The 17,803-nt window shown below is 46.4% G+C and overlaps 9 protein-coding genes and 1 non-coding gene across 10 annotated transcripts; 3 read left to right on the top strand and 7 right to left on the bottom strand.

Annotated features, from left to right (window-relative positions):
• Nucleotides 1-387: 387 nt before the first annotated feature.
• Nucleotides 388-2,655, bottom strand: SCH9 (serine/threonine protein kinase SCH9; the record flags this gene model as incomplete). The annotated part of the gene is made up of 1 exon (XM_002553408.1): nt 388-2,655. One exon carries the CDS (start codon nt 2,653-2,655, stop codon nt 388-390), a length of 2,268 nt encoding a protein of 755 aa, XP_002553454.1.
• Nucleotides 2,656-3,834: 1,179 nt separating this feature from the next.
• MNL1 (alpha-1,2-mannosidase MNL1) lies at nt 3,835-6,273 on the bottom strand (the record flags this gene model as incomplete). Its single annotated transcript, XM_002553409.1, has 1 exon — nt 3,835-6,273. One exon carries the CDS (start codon nt 6,271-6,273, stop codon nt 3,835-3,837), a length of 2,439 nt encoding a protein of 812 aa, XP_002553455.1.
• Nucleotides 6,274-6,849: 576 nt separating this feature from the next.
• KLTH0D17248g (40S ribosomal protein eS4) lies at nt 6,850-7,820 on the top strand (the record flags this gene model as incomplete). Its single annotated transcript, XM_002553410.1, has 2 exons — nt 6,850-6,863; nt 7,049-7,820. The coding sequence occupies 2 exons, from the start codon at nt 6,850-6,852 to the stop codon at nt 7,818-7,820; spliced, it is 786 nt and encodes a 261-aa protein (XP_002553456.1).
• Nucleotides 7,821-7,926: 106 nt separating this feature from the next.
• SMN1 (Smn1p) lies at nt 7,927-9,711 on the bottom strand (the record flags this gene model as incomplete). The annotated part of the gene is made up of 1 exon (XM_002553411.1): nt 7,927-9,711. One exon carries the CDS (start codon nt 9,709-9,711, stop codon nt 7,927-7,929), a length of 1,785 nt encoding a protein of 594 aa, XP_002553457.1.
• Nucleotides 9,712-9,834: 123 nt separating this feature from the next.
• KLTH0D17292r lies at nt 9,835-9,907 on the bottom strand. The gene has a single exon. It is a non-coding gene; the product is annotated as a tRNA-Val (tRNA).
• A 468-nt stretch (nt 9,908-10,375) lies between these two features.
• On the bottom strand, nt 10,376-11,164 carry MGM101 (Mgm101p; the record flags this gene model as incomplete). The annotated part of the gene is made up of 1 exon (XM_002553412.1): nt 10,376-11,164. One exon carries the CDS (start codon nt 11,162-11,164, stop codon nt 10,376-10,378), a length of 789 nt encoding a protein of 262 aa, XP_002553458.1.
• Nucleotides 11,165-12,096: 932 nt separating this feature from the next.
• On the top strand, nt 12,097-14,370 carry PMT4 (dolichyl-phosphate-mannose-protein mannosyltransferase; the record flags this gene model as incomplete). The annotated part of the gene is made up of 1 exon (XM_002553413.1): nt 12,097-14,370. The coding sequence occupies one exon, from the start codon at nt 12,097-12,099 to the stop codon at nt 14,368-14,370; it is 2,274 nt and encodes a 757-aa protein (XP_002553459.1).
• Nucleotides 14,371-14,417: 47 nt separating this feature from the next.
• KLTH0D17358g (uncharacterized protein) lies at nt 14,418-15,437 on the bottom strand (the record flags this gene model as incomplete). Its single annotated transcript, XM_002553414.1, has 1 exon — nt 14,418-15,437. One exon carries the CDS (start codon nt 15,435-15,437, stop codon nt 14,418-14,420), a length of 1,020 nt encoding a protein of 339 aa, XP_002553460.1.
• A 107-nt stretch (nt 15,438-15,544) lies between these two features.
• PPX1 (exopolyphosphatase) lies at nt 15,545-16,687 on the top strand (the record flags this gene model as incomplete). Its single annotated transcript, XM_002553415.1, has 1 exon — nt 15,545-16,687. The coding sequence occupies one exon, from the start codon at nt 15,545-15,547 to the stop codon at nt 16,685-16,687; it is 1,143 nt and encodes a 380-aa protein (XP_002553461.1).
• On the bottom strand, nt 16,682-17,740 carry IPA1 (putative polyadenylation protein; the record flags this gene model as incomplete). The annotated part of the gene is made up of 1 exon (XM_002553416.1): nt 16,682-17,740. The coding sequence occupies one exon, from the start codon at nt 17,738-17,740 to the stop codon at nt 16,682-16,684; it is 1,059 nt and encodes a 352-aa protein (XP_002553462.1).
• Nucleotides 17,741-17,803: the final 63 nt, after the last annotated feature.

A 17,803-nucleotide genomic window follows, 5' to 3' on the forward strand; every position in this document is an offset into this window, starting at 1 on the left:
CAGCTTTCTTTAGCACAGCCTGCCCTACGTGTAATGATCACTTGCCTGTAACGTATGGAAATCGAAAAGCCTGCTCTGATTCAGTCGCCCGTGGAGTTCGTCCCTGTCACCTTTTCTGCGCTTTCATAAATATAGTGCACTTCATCTAATAACTCTAAATTCTTACAAGGCCTTGTTACCTAACGCAACATTCGTATAAAATTATAATAACAAAGCGGGTAGCCGTCGCTACGCGGATACGCTCAGAAATACTACTCGATTCTGAGATACTTTGGGGCACCGCGCTTTTAAACGGAAGTTTAAAATCCAATCGTGACTCTTGTTTGTGTTTGAGAGCCGCGAAGGTCTGGGAATAAAAGAAATAAAATTTGGTTTTACAATGAGAGTCTATATCTCGAAACGCCCGCTCACGAACTCATCATCCATGTGATGGTCTCCTTCGTAGTCAACATGTTCGTTTATGGCAGGGGGCTTGCCTGAATCAAGGCCAACGTCGTTTTCATTTTCGTCGTCAATAACGTCTTCGTCCGGGGGAAGGTTGGGGTTGCCAGGAATGAAAGAGCCTGGTTCCATGAAATAGGAATTCTGAAGAAACTTACGGCTACTGTAGTTCGCGTTGTAGTGATCCTCCATAGCCGACTCATCTACAAATGTGAACCCAGCAAATTTGGCCTGCATCGCGGGTGAGAGTGGGGTTGCCGCAATGACTTGCTTGTTCATGAATGATGTAGAAGTTTGGGTAAACTCTGGATCAAAGTTTGAAGTATCAGTTTCGCCTGATAAGTGTGGCTTGAATGGCGGTGGAATCTTTTTTTGTCTCAGAGCTTCCCAGTCGATGTCTGCAAAAAAGGGATGCGCTCTAAGTTCTCTGCCATCATCAATGGCACCCAGGCGGTGACGAGGGTTACGGTTCAGAAGGCCCTTGACGAAAGAGCGGCCTTCTGGTGAAAGAACATCACGGGGGAACTTCACCTTACCAAAAGCAATTTTTTGGTACATCTTCTGGTTGTCCTCAGCGAAAAATGGTGACCAGCCGCAACACATTTCGAAGATAAGTACACCAAGAGACCAGAAATCGACCATTTTGGTGTACCCGCTTTCATCTAAAAGAAGCTCTGGCGCAAGATACTCGGTTGTCCCACAAAAGGTATTGGTGCGGTCTTTCAAATCGGCCTTAGAAAGCCCAAAGTCACAGAGTGCAATATTTCCGTTTGCATCCAGCAAAATATTCTCAGGTTTGAGGTCTCGGTAGACAATGTCATTTTCATGAAGGTATTCTAAGGCAAGAACGAGTTCGGCAATATAAAACTTTGCGCGGTCCTCGGCAAACCTGCCCTCTTTCTGCAAATGCCAGAACAGCTCGCCCCCACTCATGAAGTCAGTCACAAGGTAAAGATCTGCTGGCGTTTGGAAAGAGAATTTTAGGCCCACTATGAATGGACATGATTTGGACGCAGTGCGTACTAAAATGTTTCTCTCGCCAATAGTATGCGCAATCTCATTTTTCTTAACAATTACCTTCTTCGAAAGTACTTTCATGGCATATATCCTCTTGGTGTCTTTCTTGCGGACCTGGTAAACCTGCCCAAAAGTACCTTTGCCCAACAATCTTAAAACCTCGAAATCCTGAGGCCCATAATGCCTCTTTTTCGTTGATTTGAAGCTCCACTTCACAGATATGTGGCCTGTCACACTCTCTCCCACTATTCTGCTCTGTAGCTTGTACCACTGGTCATGATTAGAATGAGATGAGATATTCAGATCCGGACGCAGGCGCACTTGGCCCAGAAACATGTCATCGTGAGCCGCATCATACACAGAAATATCAAGCTCTGAATGCGCACCCAAGACATCAAAAGTAGTTTCATGGTGCCAGGTAGGGTTGGCACAGTTGGTGTTGAGTCCAAGTGTCTGTGAGGCTAGTTGATCTAGTTGTGATGAAGACTGGCGAGTGTAAAGTGGTCTTTTATTTTTCTCGTTGATCACCGACAGGAGGTTCCGCCAGCCACTATTGTTATGGCTGTTACCTCCCACGGGCTTGTTGTCGACCGACTCGGGGCCATCAGAGATGAACTCCGAACTTTCAAATGTACACACCACGTAAGGCTGAGACTGGCTGGATCTTGTAAGCAAGTCCCGCGCTTCGGCGATTGTAACTTCAAGCCGCCCCCTTGGTATTCCTGTTTCTGGAGCACTAGTCTCCAGAATTGACATTGCATCGCGTTCGTTCCCTGCATCTGTTCCCGCAGAACCAGTGGAGTCCAGCTGGCTGGCCTGCTGCGAAAGCTGGGAAGAAAAATCGGCGGAAGTTGAAGGAGCCAGGTTCTCTGTTTGGTGTTCTTGGTGTTCTTGGTGTTTGGGGGTGTGTAGGTGCAGCTCTGACTGACTGCTCATGGTCTTCATATGTGTAAGTGCGTTTTCGGGCTGATTAGAGACGAGGCCTGTGGTACCCATGGCGTAAGAACTGTCACACACTGCCGTTGTAGGGGTGGCGGTCTGAGACGTGAAGCTAGGAAAGAGACCGTTAGAAGCAAGCTTCGTCTTCTCAGAGAGCTGCGTAGCCTGCTGCTGCTGCAACATCTGTGAAGCTGGCCTTTGGTGCTCTGAGCCTTGTTCCTGGGAACCGAAGCTCTTAGAGTTGAAGAAGTTGATCATGGCCTCGGAGCTGTTTTGTTGTCTATCAAGTCAAGGCGATACCCGAGAACCAAAATAAATTAGGCGTGAATGCAAGAGTACTCCCAAAGACGAGCACTATCAAGAAGGTCGTTCTCGCAACCTGCTATGTCTTATTCGTTTCGAGAAGGAGAGTTAAGCTGCTCGGCTCTTCTAAATTTTTGACCCTCGAAAAATAAAAAAAAAGAGCGAAGTGTTAAAGACTTAAGCCGTTAAACCCTTAGGATATCCACTTCTTATCTCCTCGCGACGCTTTGGATAAGACCGCTATTCTTTGACTGGTAAATTGGCTTCCAAAAGCGTTCGCTTAAAATACCTGACAAATTCTTGATTCTTCGTGCCAAACTCGCGATGTCTGAGAGCTCTATTCCCGAGTGCTATCGTATGTAACCAAGCTTCTTTGACACCGAGGAGCCCTTTAAACTTCCAGTCGCTAGAGATTTCTTCTCGTGAACCAAAGCCCTTCCAGTTCTGCCTTCCACTCTTGAGAAGAACTATCTTTCTACTCCTTCGATTTACTCAGAGGAACCCCCCGGTACTCACTTTTTTTTTAAAAAAAAGACAAAAAAAAGAAAACAGAACGAACGTTAGGTAAATTCAAAAGGTAAGACAACAATGCGGACGCTGTGTGGAAGTTGACAAAACGGAAGCCGAATTTGAGCCGAGCAACGTTAACACGGATAATTGGCTAAGAAGTGCAGCCCAAGCTGGGCGAGCGGCTTTCAACAATCATGTCGGAGCGCCGGTTTCTTTTAGGAGGGTTTGAAAGCCGTGGTTTAGGCAGTGAAAGGGTTTTCCGATATAATTTGACATTGGCAGGTGAAACGTAAGACTTTAATTTTATTTTTCTGAGCGGTGGAGATGGGTTAATGGACAGCTAGTTCTGCGCAGTTTGTTACCGGCTTTGAACACACGGCTGCCAAAATGCCTTGAACTACAGAACATGCTGGCATCCTCCACAGATGTACCGCCAAACTTTTGTACAAATGGCTCCCTGCGGCCTTTGTAGATCACGCGACCGAACTGACGGTGGTTTTCCGTCACTTGCTTGGTTTTGCATGTGGGCGCAGATCGGGAGCGCTGACTTAATCGCGCATTATCACGTAATACCCACTGAGGGAGACATAGCTCTCGCAAATGCAAGAGACCGCCTTAGTGGGCTCAGGTCTCGTCCACTACTAAATTGATCACCGGCACGCCGCCTAACAGCAGCATGCGCTTATTGTTATAGCCTAGAAGTCCATCAGAGATAATATCGGGACCGAATGTGGGCGATTTTCGCAAGCGTACAACGCCGTTATGAGGCAACATCATACCGTCTACCGCTGTAGCGCGGTAGAATTTGTTCACAATGGTCGCATCTGAGTCCTGGTCGTCAACAGAATCAGCGCCAGGTTCATCAAATATGTTTTCAAAGAGCCCATTATCACGTGACGCATTTTTGAAAAGCGATGGGTCGATCCATTGGCCGTAAATATCGAGCGCACCTGGAGACAGCATTTCAACCCGCAGCCTGACTTCTGCGAGTGTTGCTAATTCTATTGTGTGCATTGATGTGCCATTACTCAGCGGCACCTGTCGTATCGAGCGAGCTTCTGGTTGCTTTGGATCGCTCAAAGACTTGCTGAACACCATCTCGTAAGACTCAGTTGTTGCAGTCGCTAAGCACGTGCACATGCGGCCATATATTTCAGCTCGATCCCAACCACTCCACATTTCATAGAATTTTGGATTCAGTTCCATTTGGGTACGATTTAGGAGCCGATTGGGCTTCAGCAACATCTCGTTGTAGCGATGTTCTATCTCGAACAGGCGTGGAAACTCACTTAACATATTAGAGCGCAGAAAGTCCACCGAGGAACTGCGGGTATTCGCACAGATGGGTGCGCTGCTAGGCCGTTCCAACCGCTCTCCACTTTTTGCTGAAAAATAACCAGAATGGAGTATCGGAAGCCTCTGCTGCGTTTTGGGGCACACTGAGGGCATGAGTATGCTAAAAATTCGGGCGATTAATGACTTTTTTTTTGAAGGCTCTTTGCTAGAAGCTATCATATCACAATGGGAGTCATTCAGACCCTGACGAGCTTCGTACGCAGCAATGTCGGAGGCTCTTAGCCAGAGAGGGTGTGCTTCGGTGCTGAATATTATATTGCTGGAATCGGAATGCAGCTCATTGTGTGTGTCAAAAATCAGGTATAAGTATTTGAGCGTCTCGCTCAAGACAAAGGTTTCCATACGGTCCTGACGCTCACCTGAAACCACGTTTTGCAAGCCCGCGAACCCGCACGGTGCTTTGTATGATTTTTTCAGATCTTCAAGGATGGTCCAGGCGACTTTCAAGTAGAACACATCTTGAGTAGCGCGGTACAAAAAGTAGGTTGATTCGACAAACTCCGGACGCAGAGGATACCACGGTAGAGGCACCGAGGAGATTTCGCGCGATGTTGCGTCTGTAGAGTCCGGTAGCTGAAATTCCCACCGTTCGGGCAAAGCGCCGTACGTATTCCACAGCTTCAGGAACATTAGGTGTTTTATTCTTGCGTCTTCAAGATCTCCTGCCAGCACCTGAAGTCCAGGGAAAAATGCGCTCAGTGAATCAATCCAGGGCAATACCAGTTGACCGCCATTGACATCAATATTTGCGTAAAACCAGTCGCTCCTAGAGTGCTTTCGGAGGGCGTAGTACGAAGCTTCCCACGTATTCCAGAGCTCTTCGTCATTGAACAAAATAGCGCCCTTGAGTGCATACTCGTAGAAGGAGTCAATAGAGGCTCCCGTTCCAGTGAACTTGTTATACGGTGTGCCATCGTGAGGACTAAATGACATGGGCAGGAGGTCAATCTTGCTTCTCAGGGACCACACGGCATCGAAGGCATACCGCGCAGCATTCTTGTACTTGTCATCATGTGTTAAATATGACAACATTGTAAACTCCAGCATCGGGCAGGCCATCGCGGCTGCGTTATTCTCCTGCTGAAACTCCGCCGGCACACCTCGAAGCCCATGAGCAAGGTTGATGCGCGGCAGAGGAATTCCAGTCTGGGTTAGATATGCAGGTAAGAGACGGTCTGCAAGCTTCTGCGCCCGCTGCAGCAGTATCCCGTTGTAGTCCGAGCCAAGATAAACTTTTTTCGTAGGATCTGTAGCATACAGATGCGCCGATATTAGGCCGCCCAAGATGCGAATAGTAGTTTCAAACACCTGCACAGTGGAGTCTATCGAAAACTCTGGCTGCAAGTCTTGCTCCACCAATTCGACTGCGGAACGAAATGCGCTCACGTCGCCCAGCACTGCGAGCGTGGTCAGTGAGTCGACCAGCGATGCAGAAAAGTTGCCCAGCACGTCGTTCGTCGGATGGTCGAGTGGGTCCTCAAAGTTCCTGGTCCGCGCTCGACATTGAATTGGGTAAACCTCGTCGAAGGGGTACGCGAGCTCCATGTAATGGTTGTATGCGTGGCGGAACAGCTGCTCCGTTTCATCACGGTAGTATCGCAGTTCTTCCTCACAGAAGGAAAACTGCTGAAACCTATGGCCAGCGCAAACGCCACTTGTTCCGAGCAGCGCGGCTAAAGTCAGGAGCAGTAGGCGTAGTGATACCATATTAAGCCGCTGCGTCTATCTGCGGGCCTCACAGCGGTAAAAGGCAGGCGCTCTTACTCGCCAAGTACGGACTGGCGAATCATCAAACCCTAAAAGCCGGGCACTCTCATGTGACTAACACATTCGCCAGCAGTCTGGGGCAAATCATGTTCAGAGAATGTGTGACTGTTTATCGGATGTTTGGGTTCTGGCACCCATACACAGAGTTTGAATGAGACATGAAAAATAAAATTAACAGTTTTCATTTTGCGTCGTTGCAAAAAGTCAGGGCACAAGCGGTACGAATCGCCCAGGGAGGAATAGCGTCCCGCTCGCAGTGCAGAGGGAGCGCTGCCCACCGGGGCTCCCTCTGCGCCCGCCTACGCCTGCCTACGCCTGCCTGTGTCCCTCTGGGCCTGGGAGCCTGGGAGGCGCCCCGGCCCCACCGCAGTGGAACCTACCTGCCACCGCAGCTGGGCGCCAGGGCATTCGCCCCAGCACGGAATCTATTCAAAACTTTCAGAAAACAACTAACTATACTACAACGTAGGTTCCACCAATCTTTGCAAACCCTAGGAAACCAATCGATAAGACAAGATGGCTAGAGGCCCGTATGTGGAAGAGTAGCATGGCAGGCTCGAATGTGGGAGCGCGCGTTGGAGCGGTCACAAGCGTAGGTTATGCGCGCCGTATCAGGCGTGTTTGCCAACGATGAGTCCTGCAGAGGCGCGTTGCTTGGCATCGATGAGCTGTAACGACGACCACCACCTAGATCTTTTACTAACTCCCCTCACAGAAAGAAGCATCTGAAGAGATTAGCAGCTCCACACCACTGGTTGTTGGACAAGTTGTCCGGGTGTTACGCCCCAAGACCATCTCCAGGTCCTCACAAGTTGCGTGAGTCCTTGCCATTGATTGTGTTCTTGAGAAACAGATTAAAGTACGCCTTGAACGGCCGTGAGGTTAAGGCTATCCTAATGCAGCGTCACGTCAAGGTCGACGGTAAGGTCAGAACTGACACTACCTACCCTGCCGGTTTCATGGACGTTATCACCTTGGAGGCCACCAACGAGAACTTCAGATTGGTGTACGACGTCAAGGGTAGATTCGCTGTCCACCGTATCACCGACGAGGAGGCTTCCTACAAGTTGGGTAAGGTCAAGAAGGTCCAGCTGGGTAAGAAGGGTGTTCCATACGTCGTCACCCACGACGGTAGAACTCTCAGATACCCAGACCCTAACATCAAGGTTAACGACACTGTGAAGATCGACCTTGCCTCTGGTAAGATCACCGACTTCATCAAGTTCGACACCGGTAAGTTGGTCTATGTCACTGGTGGTCGTAACTTGGGTCGTGTTGGCTCTATCGTCCACAGAGAAAGACACGAGGGTGGTTTCGACTTGGTCCACATCAAGGACTCCTTGGACAACACCTTCGTCACCAGATTGAACAACGTCTTCGTCATCGGTGAACCAAGCAGACCATACATTTCTTTGCCAAAGGGTAAGGGTATCAAGCTGACCATCGCTGAAGAGCGTGACCGCAGAAGAGCTCAGCAAGGTTTGTAAACATCTCGAGTTTAACGTGTGTTTCGTAATTCCATATCAAAAAAAGTCTCTATGTACATTGTTTAGAACCTCGAGAGACTTCGACGGTAATTTAAATTGTCAAGTATTATAAATCTCTTATCCACTCCTTGAGAAGATCCTTGGTGGCGTGTCCTCCGTACTGCCGGCAGTCCTTTTCTGAGTAGTGGTGCCTCACGATTGCCTTTTGTTCGTTCAAAGCATTGAGCGCACGCACGACATCTCGCTGGATGAAACTGTAGAACACCAAGTGCGCCGTATCTTGGATTCCCGGTTTTAGTTCAACTGATTGCACCACGTTGGGGATGTCGTAATAGATTTCAGTGTTGTGTGGTACATCGTCGCCTTCACAACCGCCATCGTCTAATGTGGTGTATCCTTTGCTTCTTTCTGGATCGTGAATAAAAGGGCACGATTTCGGTCTAGTGTGCCTTAAGGTGTGCCTTAAGGCGGAGGGCGGAGCCAAAGATCTCAGCAAAACTGGGCCCTTATTCAAGTAATCTGCTACGCCTTCTGCAAGCGAGAGCGGGACCTCGATGTAGTTCCAGTCGTTGGGAAAGGGTGATACAATGTACTCTGAATCCTTTGTGAAGTTGCCCTTGTACAAGTCATACCTGATTGCGCCGGTGTTGATTATGATAAAACGAGACTTTGTGTCGTCGGTGTGTTGAGACCTTAGGCGAGGCAGAACTTCCGAGGCTAAAAGATGATAAATGTTGTGTTTCGACTGCAAAGGCTTTGTGTCCATATAGTAGGTATCGGGAACATAACCCACAACTTCGTTCAAGCTCAAGTCTTCCCGCAGTTTGCTTAGATGGTTGGATATCTTGGATCCCTTCTCAGTAACCAAGTTACTCTGCGAAACTCGTGAGTGATATGCAAAGGATTTCTTACTAAAGTCAAGGTACTGCCTGGAGAAACTAGGTTCACTGCTCTTGACGTTCGCGATTGAAAGGAACCCAACAGTTTCTGAAAACCTTCCGCTTTGAAGACCTGTCGATTGTTTATCGAAAACAGCGAAATCCCTTATGTGAGAGTGACCACCAAAGTATTGAATTATCGTTTTGGGGTAAATTTTCCGAAGGTGGCGGTGGACTTGGTTGATTTCCCGGTTTTCTGGGTCAGTGATGGGCATATGGCCAAATACCACCAAAACATCCACGCTCTCGGCTGGATACTTGGAAATTACATCTTGAAACCAGTCCTGTTTGAGCGCTTCTAGCGCTGGAGTTACCTTCGCTCGTGGGTTCGTTCTCTGGAAATTGAACATGAAGGAGAGGGCCAGGATGCGGAAGTTGTGATTTTTTGTTTTGAAAAAGCGGTATTTCGACCCAAAAGGCACTGGGTTTCCCTCTTTGGTTATGAATTCCACGTTGCTTGAGACGTAAGCATCCTTAAACTTTTCAGAATTGGCTGTTGAGCAGTACTCAAGGACCGTGTTCTCCTCGGTGTATAGTTCGTGGTTCCCAAGTGTCAACAGATCGTAGTCTTGCTCATTGAAAACTTTGGTTGACTCTAACCCGTTTGGTACAGTCGCATCGCTGAGGCCGTTTCCGTCGTGCTTATCGCCTGTGTCCACTAAGACCAGGTCCCCTGCAGTGCCGACCCTGTTTTCTCGAAACCTTGATGCGAAGGACACAAAGTCACCCCAGTCAGCGTCGTAGTTTGGTTGTGTCAAGTGAGACCCTAGCCAACCGTGGGTATCGGTGGTATGTAGGAAATTGAGTTCTCCCACATGTAGATCCCTTATCAATGGCTCTGTAAAGCCCGTGTCCTGCGCCTGCTGGAACTCTTGGCCCTTTGAAGGAATAGTGCGGCCATTGGCCCAACTTGCAAATAATAGAATGGGTAGCCAAACTTCGGGCCTGGCCATGTTTTCCAATAGAGCTTTGTATCGATGGGCGTAGTTCCTGGGAGGCAGGTAGACGATGAGCGATACATACAAATCAATATCTGCTACTATGTAGCTGAAGGGTATGCAAAAAATATGTGATAATGTTCTAACTGAGGTTCGAACTCAGGACCTTTGCCGTGTGAAGGCAACGTGATAGCCACTACACTATTAGAACTAATTCTTGTTGGAAGAGACTTTGGAATCGTATATCAATCATACATAACACTTGCGTACGTAGTTATCGTGTCACATTAAGGCCAGTGCAACTTTTCAATGTGACTTTTTGCCTAAAATGGAAACCCTGGGCACTCCTATCATAGACCGCCAAAGATCAGCTTTACTGGAACTACGCCGTAACACATGTGAATAGATTCTGGATGCTTCGTGCCTCATTTTTTTATTTAATTTTGGGTGGAATACGCACCATGATAGAGCTGTGTTTAATGATCTTTCTCCATTTATTTGAGGGCTGCGTTAGGATGTTGTCTAGGCCGTAGTAATTGAGCTTTCCGCAATGTTTCTTCATGTGTTCTATTGACAAACAAATTCTGAGTTAGTTATGATTTTCACGTAGCTTTTAATGTTTTATACTCTCAAATATGCTTTTAAATTGAGCCACATTAAGCTCAAACTATATACAAGATTATTTGTAAGGATATTCAACTTCTCGGTCTTTTCTAAGCCATATCTTGCGCTTTTTCTTAGTGGTTACGTGCTCTACGAATTTCTCAACGCAATTCGATTTTTTGAAGTTCTTGATGAAAACGGGGTCCCATAGCTCGGACCCAATTCCCAGGTCTTTGCAACATCTCATCAAGGCGTTACTTTTGCACCCTTCGGTAGCAGTGGGGATCCCCGACTCCGCAAAATAGTCCTGCTCTCCGCGTGCCAAACTCACCAACTGACCGTGACATACCAGCGCGTATTCACGTGTGACCAGTTTGTCGGTGACCGTCGTTTCCGACCTAGGCACCAGTCCCCAACCACCAGCGCCAAAAGCTCTATTAAGGATTCGGCGATACTTGATTTCAGGAAGGTAGACCAGACCATCGGGCTTGATCTCAATGTCCTCGGCTGCCAGGGGGTTGGCCAGCTCCAATTGCACCGCGTCCTCGAATGGGCGCGAGCCCAGTCCTTGGAAAGACACTGCCCAATTGATTTCATTTGAGCTATCCCGCGAATGTACCTCTGTGCCGGGCAGTCGGCCCTCTAAACTGTACCCTCGAAGAGAGTTGTTCAGCGGCTTCCCAAAACTCGAAGTTCTGAGCGCCTTGTGTTCGGGAGGTGGCGCCGTAGCGTTGTCTGGCTCTTGCGTGCGCCCAACTCCTGCAGCGCCGGCTGTGGTAGGTGCCCTGGCATTTGCAACACGTTTAACAGCAGTTACGGCGTTTCTTTTCGCCACCAACAATCCTATACTCCGTGGCCTGAACATTTGAATTAAAGCGAAGTACAGTAAGTACGGGATTAGAGCAGGCTTGGATACTCGGTGTTCCTTTGTCCTTCGCGTTCCACTTGCTGTGGGGGCTTGATGCTTTTCACGTAAAATTCAATTGAAGTTCCGTATATAATTACCTGACCTTAAGAATTTCCTAGTATCCACGATAATAAAGAAAGGTTTAGGCGGTTAATTCTCAATTATTCTCAAAAACACAACTGAACGTTCAAAATCCCTGAAAGGCAAATAGGTGGTTTGATGTACACTCGGAAACCTGTATTGGTATCAATAATTTTGGACTGCAACTTCAAGATGTTATCTAAGAGGTCTGTGATGGCCGCTCCCCTCTTCTTCCCCTTGGTGCCTCATGTTGCAAATTATTCTCAAAAGATCCTGCGAACGGAGCAAATAGGTACAATCTTGTGAAACACAACTGTTTATTGGAGATCCTCTCGTTATTTTCCTTGCGTTAGATGAAATCTTGTCAAAACCCCTTTAACGCAACATATCACCGGTGTGACTCAAGTAACTCTAGTACCACCAGAGCAAGCTATCATCTTCCACATACTTGCCTGAAAATGCTACGACATGTACGCTATTGAGCTTTGATAAAGTTCAGCAGATCCAAAGTGTCTCGTTAAATTCCAAGCAAGAAGCACTAGGAGCTGCAGAAGCGAGCGCAAATTTCACGCAGCATAAAGCTGTTTCTTCACACTGCCGCATACGCAAGTTACATGGGCGGCGCCCAAGAAGCTAGAATATGTGGCCCAAATTGGCCGATCTCCGAAAATCACGTGAACAAACGCTCTTTTATTTTTATTTCATGCGCGCAGTCTTGCAGATTTCTTCGATGAACACTTGTCCGGTGTTTTCAAAATCCATCTACGTGGAAAGAAAAGCGAAAAAGCATTAGCAGTGTTTTGCGCGCAATGGCTGGAAACAAACCATCTAAACAGCGGAAGCTGGATCCGGACTCTCCCGAAATGAAGTACCTGAAGAACAGAGATGCGTACGAGTTTTTTGGGGCCAAATGGCTCCTAAAACCATTGCCTGACAAGCCTTCAACATATCGCGCATTGGTTTGGACGGTGACTCTGATAGCAGCCGTTGTGAGATTTCAAAACTTGCCCTATCCTCGTGAGGTGGTCTTCGACGAAGTTCATTTCGGCAAGTTTGCTTCATACTACTTAGAGAGAACTTACTTTTTTGATGTACACCCTCCGTTTGCCAAGATGCTCATCGCGTTTGTCGGGTGGCTAGTTGGTTACAACGGCGCCTTCAAATTCGAGGATATTGGCATGAGCTACGATACAAACCCTGCGCCATTTGTTGCGTACAGGTCTCTCAGCGCCATTCTGGGAACACTCACGGTGCCAATCGTATTCAATACCGTCAAGGAACTCAACTTTAGAGCAGTAACTTGTACCTTGGCAGCAATGCTTGTTGCCGTGGACTGCGCACAGGTTATTGATTCGCGCTTGATTCTCCTTGACGCAACTCTGATCATCGCAGTTGCTTGTTCTATCTACTGCTATGTTCGCTTCTACAAGACTCAACTGCAGACACCTTTCTCATCTCAGTGGTATCTTTGGTTGTATGCTACTGGCATTTCTTTGTCTTTTGTGATGTCTACTAAATACATCGGTGTCATGACATATTCGGCAATTGGCGCTGCGGTTGTGGCTAACCTGTGGCAGTTGCTGGACTTCAAAGCAGGTGTTTCTATTCGACTATTTGCAAAACACTTTGTTCAGAGGCTTAATGGTCTTATTTTTGCCCCATTTATGGTGTATTTGTTTTGGTTCTGGGTTCACTTCGCTATTCTCACTAGATCGGGTCCTGGCGACGATTTCATGTCTCCACAGTTCCAACAAACCCTTTCCGATTCTCCTCTAGCCAAAGAGGCAAGGCAAGTTAATTACTACGATATTGTCACGCTAAAGCATAAGGGCACCGAGGCGCTTTTGCACTCACACCAAGAACGCTACCCATTGCGTTACGAAGACGGCCGTATCTCATCAAACGGTCAGCAAGTTACAGGGTACCGTTATGAAGACGTCAACAACCAATGGGAAGTTCTCCCCACGAAAGAGCTACCTGGCAGGGAGGGGCAGCCTGTGCATTTGGATGACGTTGTTAGGTTCAAACACGTTGTTACCGGCACTTATCTTTTAGCTCACGACGTCGCATCCCCTTTGTATCCCACAAACGAAGAAGTTACCACTGTTGAGGAGGAGGCTGCCAATGGTAATAACTATCATGAGACCTTGTTCTCCCTTCAATCTGCCAACAAAGGAGATACCAAAGACGTTTTAAAGACGAAACTCTCGGTGTTCAGAATAGTTCATACAGATACTAATGTTGCATTGTGGACCCACAATGACGTTTTGCTACCTGAATGGGGCTTCAAACAACAGGAGGTTAACGGCAACAAGAAAGTCATTGATCCCGAAAATTCGTGGTTTATGGACACAATCATCAACATAGATGATGCGCGTAAGGTTTATGTCCCTAAACCAGTAGAAAAGCTCCCTTTTTTCGCAAAATGGTCCGAGCTACAGAAATTGATGTTTGAACACAATAACAAGCTGTCTTCCGATCATCCCTTTGCATCCAACCCTGAGTCATGGCCAGGTTCCCTTTCAGGTGTCTCTTTTTGGACTAAAGACCAGGAACGCAAGCAAATTTATTTCATTGGAAATATCGTTGGATGGTGGTTCCAAGTTATCTCACTCGCACTATTCTCTGGGCTCACCATCGCAGACATTATTGCTAGAAGACGCGGTATTTACCCGCTTAACAAGATGGCGAGACAAAAGCTTCATGCTCCTTTGTCCTTTTTGTTTATTGCCTGGCTATGTCACTACTTGCCATTTTTCTTGATGGGCAGACAAAAATTTCTTCACCACTATCTACCAGCACATTTGATCGCTTCAATGTTTTCCGCCGCTTTATGGGAGACAGTTTTCACTGAAAACAAATCCTTGAATATGGATATTGACGAAGAAGACCCTGTGAATCCTCATGATGCCAGCCCTAAATTGAAATTTATCCCGCTATGTCTCTTTTGCTCAGCGGTTATTGTTGCACTGATCTGGTGTTTTGCGTTTTTCTCTCCAATTATCTATGGAAATGAGAGCCTCACGGTGCCACAGGTGAAGAGCAGGGAATGGCTGAATATCAAGTTACATTTTTCCAAGTGAAATATATAAAACCACACTTGCTAGAACCGTTTTCAATAGATGATACTTTAGTTTAAAGTTGGGAAAGGAAGCCTACGGTGGACGCGGGAAATGATTTCTCCATAATTGGGTTCGTTTTCTGAGTTGATGTAGCCGTGCCTCATTAAAAACTCTAACATTATGAGGCCACAATTAGGCTTGAACTCTTTATTTCTGAGCGCCTTGATAGTTTGCTGTAAGGTCATCAATTGAAAGCTGTCAACCTCACCGTCGTTAGGACAAGGAACCACATCCGGAGGCAACTCCAAGTCAAATAAGAACTCCACCTCTCCTGTTATGAGTGACGACTCGCTTTGAAATTTGTCCCCTTCAATGTCACCCTGAAAATAAAAGTATGATACCGCACCCACAGCTTTTATATGTTTTTCAATGAGCTGTTGTTCCAGGTTGGCTTCCTCAAGACTTTCTTTAATAACCGTCTCGAAAATGCCATTTGGATAGCCCAAGCCTCCAGCGACAATATTATCCAGCTTGAGAGGCCATGTTGGTTTCGAAGCAGATCTTCGGGGGATCCAAAATTTAATTTCACCCGTCGAAGGATTCTTCACGAACCCGTTAACGTGCACTCCGTAGGTGATCACACCCAATAAGCCCGAGAGAGCTCGCTCCACCAAAACGTATGGGGCTCTATCAACGTAGATGGTATAAAATTCATTTCTCCAGCCTAAAAGGCACTCAAAAGCTTTTTTTTCCTTAAGCACGCGAGCAAGAGTCAACAACGACTCGTTTCGACCATGGTATGTTTTTGATTTGAAAATCAACGCGGATTCTGCTTCAACCATATCGAAAGTAGAGCTGAACTCAGAATTGGCCACCTCTGCCATTTTCAATGCGACAGTCTTTAGGACGAACCCGATGCTAACTCGATCGCCCGTTTGTAAATGATAAACATTGTGCTGAAAGTGCTCCTGCTTCAAATAGTCTTCAGGAAGGAGATCAACCTCGTCAACCAGACTCAAGTAGGAGAAATCGTCGTCCGCGTCTCGAAGCAGGACTTCTTTACCCCCTTTTTTCACAACCTTTGTCATTGTCTATCGATCTTTGTTCTTGAGGGTTTTTCTGTTTAATTTAATTATTTGATATGAGCTCGAGCCCAAAGATCAATACGTTCCAACTCTAAAAGGGGATTATAAAGATGGGTGAGGGGGTTCTGGCTTTTTTGAAATTTCTGAAAACTTCCCATCTGGTAGGATTACAGGAGAAGTCATGTCTGCGAATCGTTTGCGGAAATGAGTCCGCAGACCTGGACTCTGTTGTCTGCGCGATCACGTACGCTTACCTTAGCTACATAAAGGACCCGAGCAAGCCCGTTTTACCGGTCGTGAATATTATGAAACAAGACCTAGAACTAAGGAGAGATATCGTTTGGGTTTTGCAGCAGCGAAATATTCCGCATTCATTGCTATACTTTCAGGAAGATCTTCGCGAATTGAAAAGAAAGCTAAATTGTAAAGTTGATGCAATTCTTGTTGATCATAATGACCAGCAATCAGTAGCAAGGAAACTGGTGGACTCGGTAATTGGGATTATTGACCACCATGAAGACCTGGGGTTACATCGCCAAATCAAAGACGGGCCAAGGATAATAACAAAGGCTGGCAGCTGCTCATCGTTAGTTTCTAATTACTGGTTTGACACCCAAAAAATAAAGCAAAATAACGTAGGGAAAGACGCAGCTCTCTTATCTGTGGGTGCTCTTCTCACTGACACTTCGAATATGTCTCACAGAGTTGAAAGACCAGATTTAGTTGCGTGCGAACGATACAAAGCCGAATTAGATGACTTCGATTTCGATAAATATTTCCAAAGCATTCGTCAGGCGAAAGAAGACATTACAGGACTTTTGTTAAGAGACGTTTTGCGTAAGGATTACAAGGAGTTTGAATTTTTGTCCTCTCAGAAAAAGAGTATAAGATGTGGTATGGCATCGGTAGTTAAGCCCCTAGGATGGATTATTGAACAGTACTCAGCCGATGGTTTTGCTACTGCATGTAATAATTTTCTTGACGAAAGATCACTGGATATTTTATTGATACTTACTAGCTGGACTGAGGAAGGGGAGTTCCGCCGCGAACTTGCGTTTTACGCCAAGACATCCGAAAACATTCAAATTTCCCTCAAAGTGGCCAGCAAAGTTCAAGGAAGTTTAAGTTTGGAAGCTCTTCCGGCAAAAATGGCGCTTGCAGATTCGAAGTTCTTATTTTACAACCAATTGAATACCAACGCTAGTAGAAAACAAGTGGTGCCACACACACAAGCAGCAATACAAAGTCTATGAGTATTCAACAAAACCTAAGCTCCAATTGTCCATCTTTTTTACTACTGCAGGTAATTGCTGATGTGCTGTTTTCAGCTTTTCAATGAAACTTGAGAACGCAATGGCAGGCACGGCAAGTTCCTCTATATTTTGAACCTTTGATGCATTTATTGCAGACTCGTCTACCTTTTCCTCTTTATAGTACACTTTCATACAGTTCGAAACTCTGTTTCCTAATGGCAGCGTAACTTGAAGTCCGACGGCAAATATCCAGAGAAGCAAATGCTGTGAAGAATCCTGGCATTTTAGCTTAATCTTTCGAGCTCCATCGGCATTCAACAAGTCCAAGAGCGCAGATATTACAAAATGCTCGGGTGGGTATACCTCTTTTCTACCGTTTCTCACCAAGCCAAGATTCCATTTGTTGATTTTGTAAAGATTATCAGTCGATAGACACCCTAAGACTGAGGAGCACTTCGAACACGCCGTGTTGTCGCCTTCAAACGAAAGCTGGTTACCTGGCCAGCTGCTGCTTATAAGAAAAAACGAGTTACCAACCAGCAGCTCTCCAGGTAATGGAGATAGTTTGGCATATCGATCTACTCTCATACCGTCACTACTTGCTGGTTTGTGACAATGCCAGTAATCCATAAGCTCGGCCCAAAACTCAGAAGGCATTTCGTTTATTTGAACACAATCCTTTTTGGCAAGCACGCAGCTTTCGCAATCTTTGCATCGTAGCTGGAATTCTTCGCCTAATAGGTCTCTTTTCATCCATCTCTGAGGAACGACCTGCATCATAAAATTCAACGAACGATTTTTGTAGAGATCACGATCACCTTTGTCTTCAACAGCCCTAAGCCGGAGGGTCTTATAGTCTTTGTAAGACTGAAAACTATTCTGCGAACTATCGATTACTACTCGGTGGGGCAGCTCTATAACGTATCGAGCGCCTTGGTCATTTGCGAGCTCAACACTCTCTGGTTCCAAGCCTTTTACATGAACTTCTTTTGGACTCTCAATAGTAATAACAACAGTTCTGATTCTTGGTAAGTACTCGGCGAGGAACTTCATCGCCTTTGGTTTCTTTCATCAAGTCATTAAGCAACATTAAAAACTAAAATTTCATTGAATCAA

The sequence above is a fragment of the Lachancea thermotolerans genome, assembly GCF_000142805.1.
Source record: "Lachancea thermotolerans CBS 6340 chromosome D complete sequence".
In the NCBI taxonomy this organism is placed as follows: Eukaryota; Fungi; Ascomycota; class Saccharomycetes; order Saccharomycetales; family Saccharomycetaceae; genus Lachancea; species Lachancea thermotolerans.